The 15,490-nt window shown below is 51.1% G+C and overlaps 1 protein-coding gene across 1 annotated transcript in view; it reads right to left on the bottom strand.

The window, feature by feature from the left end:
• Window positions 1-15,285, bottom strand: part of TET3 (tet methylcytosine dioxygenase 3) — a gene marked incomplete at both ends in the record, with an annotated part of 83,674 nt that extends 68,389 nt beyond the window's left edge. The window contains 2 exons of the mRNA XM_080932263.1: window positions 1,601-1,657; window positions 14,983-15,285. Of these exons, the coding sequence (XP_080788389.1) occupies window positions 1,601-1,657; window positions 14,983-15,285 (360 nt within the window). The remainder of the gene's footprint in view (window positions 1-1,600; window positions 1,658-14,982) is intronic.
• Window positions 15,286-15,490: the final 205 nt, after the last annotated feature.

Below are 15,490 nucleotides of genomic sequence, written 5' to 3'. Positions count from 1 at the left end.
GCGGAGGTGGGAAACTGGATTCTGGCTCCCAAGAGCATAAGTGAGCCAACGTGAACTCACAGTTCTCTCGGCTCACACACACAAACAGTATTGGCAATGCTTCTACTTGCCTGGGGTCTCCCACTGGCATGCCGGCTCCCCCAGAGAGCCATCACCGGGCTCTTCCTTCCTAAGAAGCTGTTTCAGAAGCAAAATCCACATCCTCCTTCAAATTATTTGCTTGGGAAGAGGCCAGGGAATAACGCTGACCTTCAGATCCACCTTGTGAGTTAGCCTGGGAACCCCCCCAACAAACACAGGAGGAAGCAGAGCCCCACCCTGCCAGAGTCACCACAGACGGAGAGGTGGCGGAGTGCCATTTCCAGCACTTCCTCAGAGCTTCCCACGGCTTTTCCAGGAAGCAGGAAGTAGATTTGCAGGAAACGCTAGGAGCATGCAGGGACACTCACAGCTCGACCACCTGCTACCTAAGCAACCAGGTTCAGGGCTTCCTCTGTGCAAGGCAGAACCCCACCAGGCCTGGCCTGCCCACCTGTCCCCACACTCACTCCCAACTTCTGCTCTTTAGAGGCAGCCACGGTTTTTGTGGTTGGTTTTTTTTTGGTTTTTTTTTTTTTTTTGGTTTTTTTAATTTCTGCCCAGTCCTCCCACCTCCTGGCCAGAGGATACTGCTGAGTAATTCCAAACTTCAGAGTGAGCCCCCGGCCCTGTAAACTGGGACAAACTGGAAGGAAATCTACTGATCCGGTCCTGGCTAACCTAGGAGGATTAGTCATAACTTCTTAGTGATTAGACTCTCCCCTCCCAGATGCAGCACCCTCTGGAAACCCACCTGGAATGACTCTCAAAGCCCCCTTCTCTGCTTCCCCCACACCAGGAACACTGCCTCCCCGTCTCCCAGACACCGAGTGGCACAGAATAACAGCAGACGCCCGCTGGCTTCCCAGTCATGATGTTGCATCAGCCCCCACCCTACCCAAAATATCCTCACCCCCACCACCTCCTCTCCTCTCTCCAGCCATCTCCATGGTGACAGCAGCATGACTAATGACGCCCTATCAGCTTCAGACTCAGGAGTGCAATTCTCCCTCCCCCTTACTGTCTTTCACCCCCACTTCCCCGCGACAACGCACCCCGGGGATTTCTGCAGATTGGATGCAAACCAACAGTGCCAGAGCCATTCTCCAGAGATTTCCAGAGGCAGGGGGGTGGGAAGTGGGTTGCACGTCTTTAAAACACACACACACACACACACACACACACACACACACACACGCAGAGCGCACATATACATACAGTTCAACAAACCAAACCCCAACTGCACCCAAACCATCCAGCTGAGAAAGCAAAACGAATCCAAACAAAACCCACACAGGCCTGAGAATTCATTGGCCGCCCACACTCCCGCCGCCCCTCCCCCTCAGCTGCTGCTACACACACAGTGGGAGATTAAGGGATCACCAGAGGAGACCCTTTATTTTTATCCAATCCAGTCAAACACTTCACCCCCAACGCGCGCGCCCGCGCGCCCACATACACACACACACACACACACACACACACACACACACACACACACACACACAAGCCCGCAGGGTACCTTGACAGTCGCCCCTTGTGCCCAGGGCCCCGTTCCTTCACGAGCATTTATTTCCACCTGCAAAAAAAGCCAAAGACACTGGTGAGGCAGGCTGGTAGCAGGCAAGAAGCAAAGCAATCCTGCACAGGCCCCAGCGCACTGGAGGAAGGAGCCGGAGAAGAAAGGCTGGACGGGACCATCTTCCTGCTCCAGCTGCCTCCCCAGCGTTGATGGGCCCCTGCGCCTTCCACTGTTTTGTTTTCCTGCTTCGGTTCCAGGGCTTCTGGGGATCCCAGGGACCCGCTCCCGGCCTGCACACGGCCTCCCCTCCCCTCCAGGCCCAGCACTCTACCTCGGCCGGCCTCCACTACTGCATCGGCCGCCGCCGGGCCTCCCATTATCCCCGCCGAGGGAACGCACCGAGGGAGGCACTGCAGAGGCGGCGGCCAGCTGCCGGCTGCTCCCGCCCCGCCGGGCTGGTGTGCAAGAGGGCGGCGCGCGCGCCAGCCAATCCCGCGCCCGGCCCTCCCCGCCAAGGACCTGCCCAGCAGCCAGGCAGGGGCCTTGGTGGAGGGAGCCATCGCCACAAGGGCTGCTTCCTAGGTAGGCCGGGGATCCCGGGGACACCCCCACCCCGGCAGCACATCCAGCGGGTGCAACTGGAGTACAGCGGAGGGGGGGGGTGTGAGTATCCCATACCGGCCACTCTCAGCCGGAGGACAGCCGGAGCTCTGGTCCTCCAAGGAGAATCCAGGGCAGAAGCCTCACATCCCCCCTCAGCCCCGCCCCCGCCTTGCAGACTGCAGATGAGTGGAGTAACTTACCGAAGGTGACACCGCTAGAACACAGCATAGCTCAAACTCCAAGCCAGGTCAGTCCTCTCTGAAGACCCTTCGCCATTCTATAGCTCTACTCCCCTGACTCTTATATACTACTCTCGGAAAACTGGCGCTAGTCCATACAGCCAGTGCTTCCCCAAGTTGGCTATGCCCTCTCCGGCACAGCTTTACTACCGAACAGCACTGAAATACAATTTTCTCTCCTGGAGAAGATCCACCAGGTGCCCCTTCCAAAAACGGCCTAGGCACCCTGCCCTTAAGAGATTCCTTCTAGTTCCCTAACTATATGCATACCAAGGGCACGGTAACCAGGAAACCAAAGCGGGAAGGAGGATAGTGAGGTCCTAGCAATTCACATCCTGGGATTCAGTACCCAGGCATCCTTAGGCATCTCTTATCGCCTTTCTGAAGGGGAACATCCACATATCCCGTTCCTAGCCTGTGGTAACTTACCTCTCTTAGCCTCTCTCTGCTCATCTGAAGAATGGAACCAGAAGCCATTTCGTACACCTGGGAAGGCAGGCACAGAGCCCCTGCCTGACACAAGGTAGGTGCTGCTGGTTTCCAGCACTCTACATTTCTTCCCGGAGCTAAGGGTGCTTTCTCATTCTCACAGATGAATAAGCTGAGTTCTGAGAGGAGTGACTCATGGATGAGCACCCCTGTCCCCATGACTCGCTCCTATTACCCATTCCACCCCAAACGAATAATCCTGCCCCACCCTAGGGCCCCCAGGGGGTGTTCAGAATCAGATAAGTTCTTCAGGGCAAGCCTGCTCCTGGTATGTGGAGCCTTCAGGGCCCATACCTCTCTCCCCTTTGGGACAACAGGCTGTCCTACTGGGTCTATCCCGGGAGGCAGATGACAAGATAAAGGGACAATGTCCTAAATCATGATTTGATGTGGCAGACTGAGTGTTTATGTCTTTTCACTCACTGCTGACCAGGCTAAAGGAATCCTCTTCCTTCTCCTGGCTCCCTAAGCCCTGTGCTATTGTATCCATGTGTCCCACATAGACAAACAGTTTAGACAAGGTCAATAATGCTACTATGGCTGCCAGTCTTTCAGGCCCCTGCCACATACCAAGCCCTGTGCCAACCATGTTGTAGGTTCATCTCAGTTTACTTACTGTACACACGGCCTTGTTTTCAGGAGAAGGAAGAGTATTGGGAATACTGAACAATTTGCCCTTGAAAATTGGTGGGCAGGAATCCAAACCTAAACCCCCCCTCTCCCTAAGCCCAGGAAGATATTGAAAATAACTGGGTCACTTCAAGTGACCACATCCTGACAAACAGACCTGAGAAATACTAATATTTTCACTCTTCCCAATGCTGCTTCCTGACCCTCCCCCGCCCGCTAACAGGCTGAGTCCAAACAGTGCCTCCCAGCTGCCAGGCCTTGGTCCCAAGCCTTCCTGAGCATTAGCCAGGCTCCTCCCTGGCCTCCTCTGGAGGACCAGTCACATTCAAGCAGTTCTTTATTTACAGTCCTTCCCCCATGTGGGTGGGGCCCTGCCTTCCCTCTTTCCTAGGTCTGGAATGTGCAGAGCTGAGCTCTGCCTCAGGAGTGTGGAGTAGCACAGGGCTGGGCACTGAGATGAGGAGGCCTCTCTCCTCTTAGGGACATGAGGTCCCTAGAGCCAGGGGGTTGGGGGTGAGCACCAACTCTTAGAAAGGTTGACCTGCCCCTGGGGACTGTGCCTCTTCCTCACTCCCCCATCTCCCTGCGCTAACTCTGTGCTCCCCTAATCTCAGGTAACCACAGTACCCTCCAGCAGCCCTTGGGCAAACCCAGGAAGTCCCACGGGTCTTCCTCACTTCTGTAGGCTCCTCTCTCTCTACATGTGGGCCTCACAGTAACCAGCTCTTAGAGGTACTTGGGATTCCTCTGTGTAAGGACAAAGGTCCTTCCCCAATCCTGGCCAATGAGACCCTACTGAACTGGCTGCAGGAGTGGGGCCACAGAGGTCAGTGGGGTCCCTTGCATGCTGGAAACACACTGAGCATCTTGAAAGCGTGGCCATCCATAGACTAGACTCCACGCAGACAAACAGGAACTCAGACGTGCACTAGAGAGGAAGACGTCTAGTGAACCAAGCCTCATGGGATCAGTACAAAGTTTTTATACTTAAACTCAAAATAAACCAACATGCCAGGAATTTTCCATACCGACCCTACAGATGGAGAAACAATAGTGTGTTCTAAACACCTTTGCTCAAGATCACAGAGCTGGAAAATGACCCAGCAGGACTCTTACTTTCTTCTCCCAGTGGCCGCTATGGGTAGTCCTACAATGCACATCCATCTACCTCTTCCGAAAGCAGCAGGCCATCAGAGACAGGTCTCTTCGCTTCCTTTGCCTCGTCCTAAACAAGGTACCTCTTCACAGCCCACTTCCTCCAGGAAGCCTTCTATAGTTACCTCAGCTCCTTGCCAGTTCATAGCATGTCCTACACTTTTAACACCTGGGGGGTTGCTTCTCTGATTACGTGTCCTGCCTCCCCAACCTCCCTCTCCACAGCTCCCAACACTGAAGGCACCAGAACCAACTGAGGGGGAGCCTATGACCTCCTCACCTCTCCATCACACAAAGGATCCTACCAAAACATCTGAACACCCCTCCTCTACCTTTGCAGCCGGTGCTTCCTGGTGGCCACACATCAATTTCCATCCGAGCAATTGCCGCCCATCACACATACATCATCCCCTATATTTGAAACTCTTTGAGGTTGTCATGGGAACTGCCTTCGCCTTCATTCACTGATCAGACCTCACAGTTTGCTTTGGCAGAGGAAGGCTTTGTCAATGACAATCACCAGGAGGAGGAAGCAGAGGAGAAGGAACAACAGGAGAAAGATGGTTTTCCTTGGCGGTCCAGCAGAACCAGACGCAGTGACCAGTGATGGTACTGCTGATGTCCTGCTGGACAAAGGGGCAGCCCCAAACCACCCCCTCACTTCCCGGTGACAAGCCAGGTCACACACCTGAGTCCTGACTGCTCTACCTGTGCTCCACCCTCCTGTCAGTGGCTCTCAACTGTCATAGGGTCGTGTGGTGCTGACGCCCAACCACGACCTTCTTTTTGCTACTTTAAAATGGTAATTGTGCTATTATTACGAATCACAATGTATTTGACAAGCAGGGTTCTGATATGTGATACCCACCCCCCTCCAAAGAGTTGAGAACCACTGATCTAGACACTCAGGAGAAGGCAGCGCATTGAGTCTCTCAGTAGGGTCAAATGCAAGTCAAATTCTTCCACGACCTAATCGAATAGCAAGAAACTATGCCGACCATGAAGAGCATCTTTAGCACCTCTGGTCAGTTGGTGGCGGGGGTGGGGGTAATCTTAATTTACCAGGGACACTGAAGCTGACTGTTGGCAGGTTAGTATTAAGCACATTTGCATCTATAGCTCTAGGCAGAGCCCCAAAGATAAGGCTGTAGAAAAGTACATCTACATCTGAAGTTCTCGGCTGGGCTCGTAAGCATGTGGCGTAGGGAAGTAAGCACCCGGCGGAATCCCTAGGAATGAAGCTCAGGGAAGGGCAGATTTTGGGATATAGGCACAGCAGTATCCATTTATGTCCCTGACCTTTTTCACCAGACCTCCAGGAAGATGTTACAGGATCTTTGGTTGTTCTTTCTCTTGATCCCAGTCTCAGAACTGATGTTACCTTTTTGCATGTAATTAAAATGATTTAAGAGAACGGATTAAACCAAGCTTCGCTTTGGCCAAGAGGCTTAGGCCTCAAGTCTGGCAGAAGTCATGTTGCAACTTTAATTAACTTGTCTTTTTTCAATCCTCGCTCCAGCCCTGGGGGACCCCTGTTTTTTGCCTGAGCTAGTCTCGGACAGATGACCCTATAGGAACAGGGCACGTGTGGAGTGCCTCAGAAAGTCAGGGTAGCCTGGAGGAAGACTTGCAAAAGGAAATTAGCAGAGATTTACCCTGCTTTAAGAATCTGCGACCACCTCAAGTGTGCCCAGCCATCTGCAGCTTTGCACATCTCTTCCCTTAGCCTCTTTTGAGCTGCACCCCAGGAACATCAGGATAAGAAGAGTCATGGCCCCCTCAATTCTTCACAAGTCGCTACACTCAAACTCTCAAGACCTGGTCCTTCCCAGCTGGTCTGTGAGAGGCCCCAGGGTGATTAAGGCTAAACTCTATCCTCAAGGCACTCCTCCCTTCCAGCTTCACAACAGCATTCTGGTAAGAAAATGTTTCCTTGGTCTCATGAAGGACAAAGGTCACATTGTCACCCTCTACTCCTGGCTCAGACTCATTGCCTTTCCTGGCCACTAGTCCCAAGAGAAGCTTGCTGGATGGAGCTAGCCACAGGTTAAAACATACCACCTGACTCTGGAAACAGGCAGCACCAAAGAGGAGCTGTAGGGACATTGTAGGTCCAGGGGATTCCAGAAGGTATGTGTTCTCCTTGCTCTAATGCTTGCTCTTTCCCTCCTGTCTCCTGACCACCCCTCCCTGCACCTCTCCTTACCTTCCCACCCCACCCCCAGGCCTCAAGCAAAAACCTATCCCTCTCTCTCCTAGTGAGCCAACATCATTCCTGGAGTCTTTGGGGGAACTGAGTTACCCATAAAGGGGCAGGTGAATAAAGACAGGTGAGAACAGCCCAAGGTCTCCCCCACATGAATGACTCAGAAGTGGAACTCTGCAGCCCAGTACCTGGCTTCTCCTCGTCCCTCCTGAGACTTCCTCTGACAATCAAGAGGGGCAGTGGGGTACAAGAACAGTCATAGTTCCATCCTATTGTGAGGACAGTGAGAGATATGTAATTTGTCCGCTGTCTCCCAGGGTTCAGCACCCTGGAACTCCCACAAGTCAGGCCGGTCAGCAAAGCAAACAGAATAGAGCCGTCTGAGAACCCAGCCCACCACATTGCTTGAAGCAATCAAGCAACCCCCAGACTTGAGTTCACTTGAAAGGCAACTGATGATCCCACACGGAGCTGCTTTCCTACCCCCTCCCCCACCCCCGCCTCAGTCATTAGTAGAAACTCAGGCTGTCAAACTTCTTATGTAAGTGGCAGACAAGGCCACCAAAGTGTACACAGTCCAGGAGTGGCAGAAGCTTTGGCCCCCACACAGATCACCAGGCAGAGGCCTGTAACAATCATAACAGAATCTTCCAAAATAGCCAACTGGACCACAGGAGGTGCACAAGGAAGATAATGGGGTCTCATCCTCCAACATCCTCTTCCTGAGCTCTCTGCTCTTCTTCCATAGGCAGAGAAGAGATGGGGACTAGACATCAAGTCCCAGAATAGTTTGCCAGCCCACCTAGCCACCACACTGCCTTCTGCAGGAGACAGCTTAAGGCAGAGGGATGACTCTGGGCTGGGCTTGTGAACAAGTATGTACAGAACAAGAAGTTAACTTGAGCAACATTCCCGAGGCTTTGGTCAGGACTGGGAGGGAGGGTCCCAGTAGAGAGCCTCACCTGACTGGATCCCTCTACTATTCTAAAGAAAAACATAGCAGTGCCTTCAAGAATGATTTCTGGAGTAAGTTAGAATTCAGGATAGCATTGTTCTTTTCTACACCACAGCCATAGCTCTGCCCAATGGCTCTTCTAAACTAGGAACTTCCTGAGACAGTCTTAGTAGATAGCAGAGACTGGCCTGGAACTCATCATGCAAGAGGCTGGACTATGGACTACATAGAGTTAAGGCAACCTCTAACTCATGAGTCCTTTCTGCTTCTACCTCCCAAGTGCTAGGATTGCAGGCACAAACCACCACTCCCAGCTAAGAGCATTCTTTATCTGCATTGTCCAACACGAGCCGTTAGCCACATGCAGCTGAGTAATTAGAAGGTAGCTATTGGGACCACTGCTGTAATTTTAATTTTCATTTAGGTAGCCATCCTGGCTTATGGATCTCACATTGGATGGCTCAGATAAATCATGCTTTTTAAAACCTGGAGTGGCCATGAATATTCTGGAGAATGTGCTAGAAACCATACACTGTCTCCCCACAGAAGATACCCCTGTTGAGCATTCAAGAGAAATTCAGCTGAACCTTTCAGAAAGCTCACACACCTGACCTCAACCCAGATCTGAGACTAAGTCCAGTATAGGATAAAGCCTATGGCTGGGATATAGCTTAGGCATAAAGCACCAATTGTCTGACGGGTTTGAGGTCTAAACCCCAGCACAAGAAAAGTTAAGGAGCTAGAGAGGTGGTTCCATTTAGTAAAGTGCTTGCTGCACAAATATGAGGACCCGAGCTTTGATCCCCAGAACCTACAGCACCCACGAGACAGCCCAGCTTTCTTGTTGCCCCTTTCTTCGGGGTTGCTGGACAACCAGTCTATCTGAATCTGCAAACTCAGTGGAAGACTGTCTCAAAAAACCAAGAGGGTTGGCTCAGTAGTTAAGTGCACTGGCTGCCCTTGCAAAAAACACAGGTTCAATTCCCAGCACTCACATTTCAGCTAACAACTGTCTATAGCTCAAGTTCCAGGGGATCTGACACCACCCTCTCCTGGCCTCTACAGGCACTGGGCATACATGTGATGCACAGACAGACATACATATGAGTGAAATACCACATACATAAATTATATATATTTAAAATGAGGTGGACAGATCACAGTAGCAAGAGACAAAAGGGTTCCCTGAGTTCAAGGCCCGCTTGATCCACTTATTGAATTCCAGACCAGCCAGGACTATTTAGTGAGATGCTATCTATAAGTAGAAGGTGGACATCAACTAAGGAAGATACTCGATATTGTTTATCGGCTTCTGTGAGTGTGTGTGTGCATGTGCACACACTCATACACACACTTTCAGTACAAAAATGTGACCAAAAAACTGCTGTGGCCCAGGATAGATATGTCTGCTGTCTGCAAGGAAGTCGTCTTAGGAATAAGGAACTACACCTGATGTTACACTTCCACAGACCCTGTAAGCTCTCCCTCCCTCCCTTCCTGATAGCACATCACCAGTCAGCACCCAGCCTCTGTTCCAAATACAGGAAACAGGGCACCCCTCGGTGCAGGAAAAACTGTAAACACACATCCTTCTTTCTACTGTGGCTTCAGTCAGCCTGCCTAGAAGCTACTAACAGAAGGTCTGTAGCCGCCTCCACAGGAAGGGAACTGACTCCTCTTCCACTTGTTTCTAAGTGACTAGCCCCATTTCCTTTGATTGTCCCATATGTGACCACTGTGACAGATCTTAAGATAGGTTGACGAAATCCTTTACCGAGTCCCAGCTCTTTCCACATGGTCAGGAAGCCAAACCCTGAAAAGTGCAGCTCTTTTTGAAACAAGTCCAAGAGGGCTGGAGAAATGGCTGGGGGGGGGGGGGTTAGGAGCATTTGTTCTTACAAAGGCCCCAGGTTCAATTCCTAATACTCATGTGATGGTTTGAAACCACCCATGACTCCAGTTCCAGGAGGATCCAACACCCTCTTCTGACCTCTGAGGGCACCAGGCACATGCATGACAAAGGAGGCACAGCACTCATGCACACAGATGATTTTAAGAAGTGAAACAAGTCTAGGACTTTCCACTTAAGTCCCGCTGACTTTGGCTGAGGCTTGCTGCTTAGGCGGCTGCAGTCTCCTCTGCCCTTTGTCCTAGCTTCCAACTTACAGCCACTTCCTCATCTGCTAACACCCACTCATGATCTTCTGTACAATCTCAGACCCTTCAGCCAGACCCACAATTCCACGGACACACCCCTCCCTCTGTTAACCACCATTTATGACTTCCCTCGTCAGGTTTCCCTGCAGCAAACATCTGACAGCCTTCCTGGATATTTTCAGATCACATCCAAGTCCCTAAACAATACCCCAGGAACTCCAGAGGAATGAGAACACAGAAGCAATCCCAGGTCAGGTTCTCCTTTCCTGGTTGGCAACTGGGATTCTGTGCCTGGCTGAGTTATTCTGACCACTTCCCCTGACCCCACAGATCATGGCAGCATGTTCCTCTCCCTGTCTCACAGGGTTGGGGATTTACTCTTCAAATGCTAATGGTTATATAAACCACCTGGGTATCTGGCCGAACTACAGATGGGGGTTCAAAAGGTCTGGGATGAGACGAGAGATTCTGCATTGTCTAACACGCTCCAGAAAACACTACAGGTCAGCTGTATATAAGGTAGAAGTGAGACTCGGGTCAGAGCCTTGCCTCTTGTCTGCAGCAGAGGGTCTCCGCCCTGCGCACAAGACTCACTTCAAGAGCCTCGGGACAGTCAACTGTGCTCTAGGTCAATTAAGTCGAAAAAAATCGAAATTCCTGGCAGATGGGAACGCGTGCAGTAGGAATTTTAGGTTTCCCCAGGTGATCCAGTGTGGAGCACCCAACCCACACTGGATGACAGGGCAGTAAAGCTCAGACCTGTCCAAGAAGTTTCACAAGTATCATTTCTCTCCAGAAACCCACATCTTAGCTTCTCTAGGCTGCTTGCTAAGGGACCACAGGCATTCCCACAGCCCACTGCTAGCCTTCCTGAAAATCTCACTCTTCTCAAATAACACCACCCTGTCAATAATCTGTTCTGAAACTATCAAAAATTAACTATTATATTTACAATTTCCAAACCCACTGAAAAACTGGACCTCTTGCCAACCCTAACCTGCACTTCGGTCATTTAGCACCATAATTCTATGAAGACCGAAGACTTGGACCACTCACTCGGTAGGGAGCAAATAAATGGCCCATGGTGACTGGCTCTCCCTCCCCCAGCATAAACCCCTAGTACACAGAGACCCAGTGGCTGCTTTTCCTGCCCCTAGTTATGCTCAACTTGGAGGCCTCCTTCACTTCCTTCTCCTTACTATACAGAGAATCCGTTGCCATAAGCACTTCCTACCAGGCGCGGTGCATTCTAGCCACTGGCCTCCTGGTGTGCCTGGGAAGGCTCAGACCACTCCTGAATCTTCCATGTCACAAACCCCCAGTGGGCACAAATTTGAGCATCTGTACACCTGACCGTAACATGGTACCACACAAATGGCTCAGTCAAGACTTGGGTCCCTTCCCTATCTTTAGCACATTTCCTTTTTTAAAAAACACTCCTTTCCCTCCACTGACTGTCTTTATCGCGTCTGTGACTATGGGGTTAAAAACAGCATCTCGATTTTCTGCTCTTCTTGTCCAGTCTGTTCTCAGGCCTCAAACATCTGGGTGGGCTTGTTTGTAAGGAATCTCAACACCTAGCTTACTCCAGCTGTCTCTCCCTTTGCTGAACACCCTCCTCAGGAAACTGAACTCTCAAATGGCTTAGCAAGAACTCACCAATGTTTCTGACATTCTTGAAAGATCGCCTAGGCCTGGAAAGCTGCAAGTATCTTGTCAGAAAGATGACGCAGAGGCACATGGCTGATGGCAAACAAGGACCTTCCAACCACAGACCATTTATCCGCTGTGGGTGGTACAGTTCTTCAGCTTCCAAACTAATGTATGTATTTTCCGATACAGATTCGCTTCTCCTAACTTACTCGGGGGTCTTTGCTTCCCTTGCCCATGCTCGAGACCATGGCACCTTGTTCTGGGGTGTAGACATCCCCTTCCTAAGCCGGGCTGCAGAGTCCTGTTCTGTAGCTGTTCCTCCAGCAAGCCAGGGGATGTCTCAAGATAAACATTTAATCTGTACTTACAGATTCAGTCAGACTAAACGTATAGCTGTTAATAATACGTGAAGTTTAATTCCACCACTGTGCGCTGGCTACTTACTGTGTGCACCAGATAAGATTCATCTTCCATCTTCCATTTGAGCCTCATAACATTCTGAAAGTACCCCATCTCATAACTGAGAAAACCCATGCTAGAGGGCTCTACTATGGCACCTTACAGTGCCACACACTCAAAGCCTACTAAAGAGGCACACCTTTATTATTCAAGCGAAAAGAATGTAAATCAAACAAACTCAGGACACCAGCCTAAGCTCTGGATTTTTCTGGAACTAGGAATGAAGACCGCAGTAGAGGTATGAACTCCTTCCGATGTGTTACCACCTACTGCCAACCCAGAGAAGCAACCCCCTGCTCCTGGAAATTCATCTTTAATCTTCAAATTCTGAACTACTGAGTCCAAGGAATCTGGCATGCCCTTCCCAAAGCCCACTGGGGAAAAAGAGCCAAGTATAGAAGAGGGGGAAAAACACCCCACAGGATAAGCTTTTCTCCTCCTGTGCCTGTGGCCCTTACAGGATAGTACCAAGCAGCTGTCAGCAGACAGTGTAAGGAAACCCCAAAGGCAGCTGGGAGAGTTGAGTCAGGATGGAGTTAAGGATGTCCAGAGGACTAGAAACCCCACAGAGTACAGATAAAAGCAGATGGTCTTCCTAGGCTCTGGGGAGAAAGTGTCCCACCATACCTGAGGAGTCAGGCCAAAAGGGGAAAAAAGAAAAAGACCTCACCAGTCCTGGGACACATTTGGTCTGCTAAGCACTGTGAAGATCTAATGATTAAGGTCACTTTGGTCCCCTGGGGCTGCTGAACACTCAGCTCAGGCCGTGTCTGTCAGGCGTGTCTCAGCCCTGGAATGTGCCAGAGACAAGCCCATTAGATGGAGCGTTGTCTAGCGGTACTTGGGCTTTCTAGCCTTTATGAGCAGATTGTTTTGTTCTGTTCTGTTTTTCCAAAGGAGAGTTAATAGTTATCTTTTTTTTTAAAAACCAAGCTTGATCCTCAGAATTCACAGGGTAGAAGAAAACCGACTCTCAGGTTGTTCTGAACGCCACATAGGCACCAAAAAAACATTATCAAAACAGTTGGCCTTAAGAAAAAACACTTCCCATTGTCCCCACTCCACTACTTCTTCAGAAACTGGAGGCAGACCCTGGTCCACAAACCTATGTGTAGTTGTCCTTGTTCTCACAAGGTGTCCAGCTACATTTTCACCTGACCTGGAGTGGCCACCAACCATGCTGAGGTCTACCTAGGGCACAAATTTCTCCGGGCCGTTTCTAAGCCTCGGTCAACTCAGGTCCACAGTATCTTTACCGTGCGTGACCACCGGGACAACTCGGCTTTCAGAAGAGGCCCTGACCTCATTCCCAACTCCTTTAATTCAGGTATAGCCTATTGTTGCCAAAACAGGCACTTAATGCCATCTGCAAGTGTCAACAAGAATATCCAGCCCACAGGGTTTGGCATCTTTACCCTTGACTCCGCCTGGAGTGGAGAGAGATTCAACATGGAAATAGTAACCACACATTAGGAAGCTGCGCAACACACACTGTGCTGTTCTCACAACCACTCACCAGCTCTTATACCCAGAGCTGCAGGGCACTAGGCGTGTGGAAGAGCTCTGCCCAGCATCAGCAGCAAAGATGGGCAGCAGGACACTATTGCCCCAAGGCTGGTGGGAGTGGGAGGGTGGGGCTGCAGATGTGATCCAGATGTCTGCTTTAACTGGTAAAGGTAAAAAGGGAACTTGTGGCATGTAGCAAGTGGTCAAAGGGAGTTAAGAAGGGACAGAACCCCCTGGCAGAAATGAGCTTCCCTGCCCCTAGCACTTAGACCTTTCTTCCTAGTTACTGGAGGCACAGCTCCAACGCTCGGGGAAATCCCAAGTGCATGTGGTGCACCACTGCAGGTGACCTCATGCTCAAAGCACAGCAGCTCCTGGCCCAGCTGAGGGGGTTTTGAAGGACACCATCAAGGACAATTCCATTTCCCCCTAGAGAAGACAGGCCTAGAAGGGCAGAAGAGTCTAGGCTCTTGGAATTCCTGTCTGGGAGCCCTGCAGACTCGCAGGCCTCTGTCTCTGTCCAGCGCCAGTTCCGCTGCCAGGAGCAACTTCAGCCGCTACGCGCTCCGCTCTGCCTGAAATCTGCTCTACTGGCAGGTCCCAACTGTTCACCATTATAGTAGGAAGGAAAAAGCCCAACGCAGGGTCACTGCCCCTCCACGCTATCCCCAGTCTTCCTTCCCTCTTCTTCCCTGAATGCAGAGTTCTCCTTAATATGGCAATACTTTAAAAGCAAGTCATTCCATCATAAATTGGTATCTAGTGCCTAAAGTCTCTGTGGCCTCAGCAAGTATCCCGTACCATTGGGAACCCCAGTCATGTGTCTATCATTAAATTCCTTGTTTAAGCAAAAACAGGAACCCAAGGAAAGGCTTCTTCAGGAGAAACACCTCCCACCCCCACCATCAGGACCGCAGAAAGCCAAGCCATCTCTCCGGAGTCCCCCCCCCCCCCCCCCCCGCTCTAAGTGCATCCACCTCAGTCTCCAGTGAACCACAGCTGCCCACACTTCAGTCACCTTACAATCCACCTCAGGTTTCCAGTGGGAAGACAAACTTTTAAAGCCCAAGCTAGACATCCCTGCCCTGTATCAACTGTAAGCACCCAAGATGAGAAGGTTGGCTCTGCACACCGCATGGAACCAAATCACTCATACAAACCGTCTCGAAAAGGAACCCTCTGGGCTTCCAACAGCAGGCTGTGCTCCAAAGGAGACCAAGTGACCAAGACTGAGGAAGACAGGCTTAACTGGATGAGTCTTTCTAACCAGACCCTCATGATGACAACGGCCCCAGGCAAGGGATGAGGAGCCTTGCAGAGGCCCACTTACCTCCTTAAGAAGCCCCGCTTTTTTCTTCAGCATCTCACACTTTCGGAGTTTGCAGATCTGGTGCGTGCGGCGATTGGTGCAGCTGGTACAAGACCCACAGTTTTCCAGCCGTCGGCAGGGATCGCAGGTCCCACACCGTTTCCTTTTCTTTCGTCCATCTCCACCCCCTCGCTGCTGGGTCTCACTCCCAGCCACAGGAAGCCCTGGCCCCTGGAAGCCCCCTACCATCACCTGGCCCTGCGGAAAATCATAAAGTCCTGACAGGTCCGGTTGGACTGCCAAGGGCACCTGAAACTGGCTCATGATGCTGCTGTTGCCAGGGAAGGGGGCATAAGTACCAGGTTAAACTACTGTTCAGTCTCCTGCCTGCAAACGAGTCCTCTCCTAAACAAGTCTATGAGGGTGAAGGCAAGGAGCTTCCGCCTCTTGAATGGGTGCCTCTTCTTAACCCTCTTCACCTCCTCTGCAGCCGACTCACAGGGCTCCTTCCAGAACCAGTCTCCCACCT

This window comes from Micromys minutus (assembly GCF_963924665.1).
Source record: "Micromys minutus genome assembly, chromosome: 18".
NCBI lineage: Eukaryota > Metazoa > Chordata > Mammalia > Rodentia > Muridae > Micromys > Micromys minutus.
The sequence above is the reverse complement of the archived record's forward strand: the minus strand, read 5'-3'. Positions and strand labels throughout refer to the sequence as shown.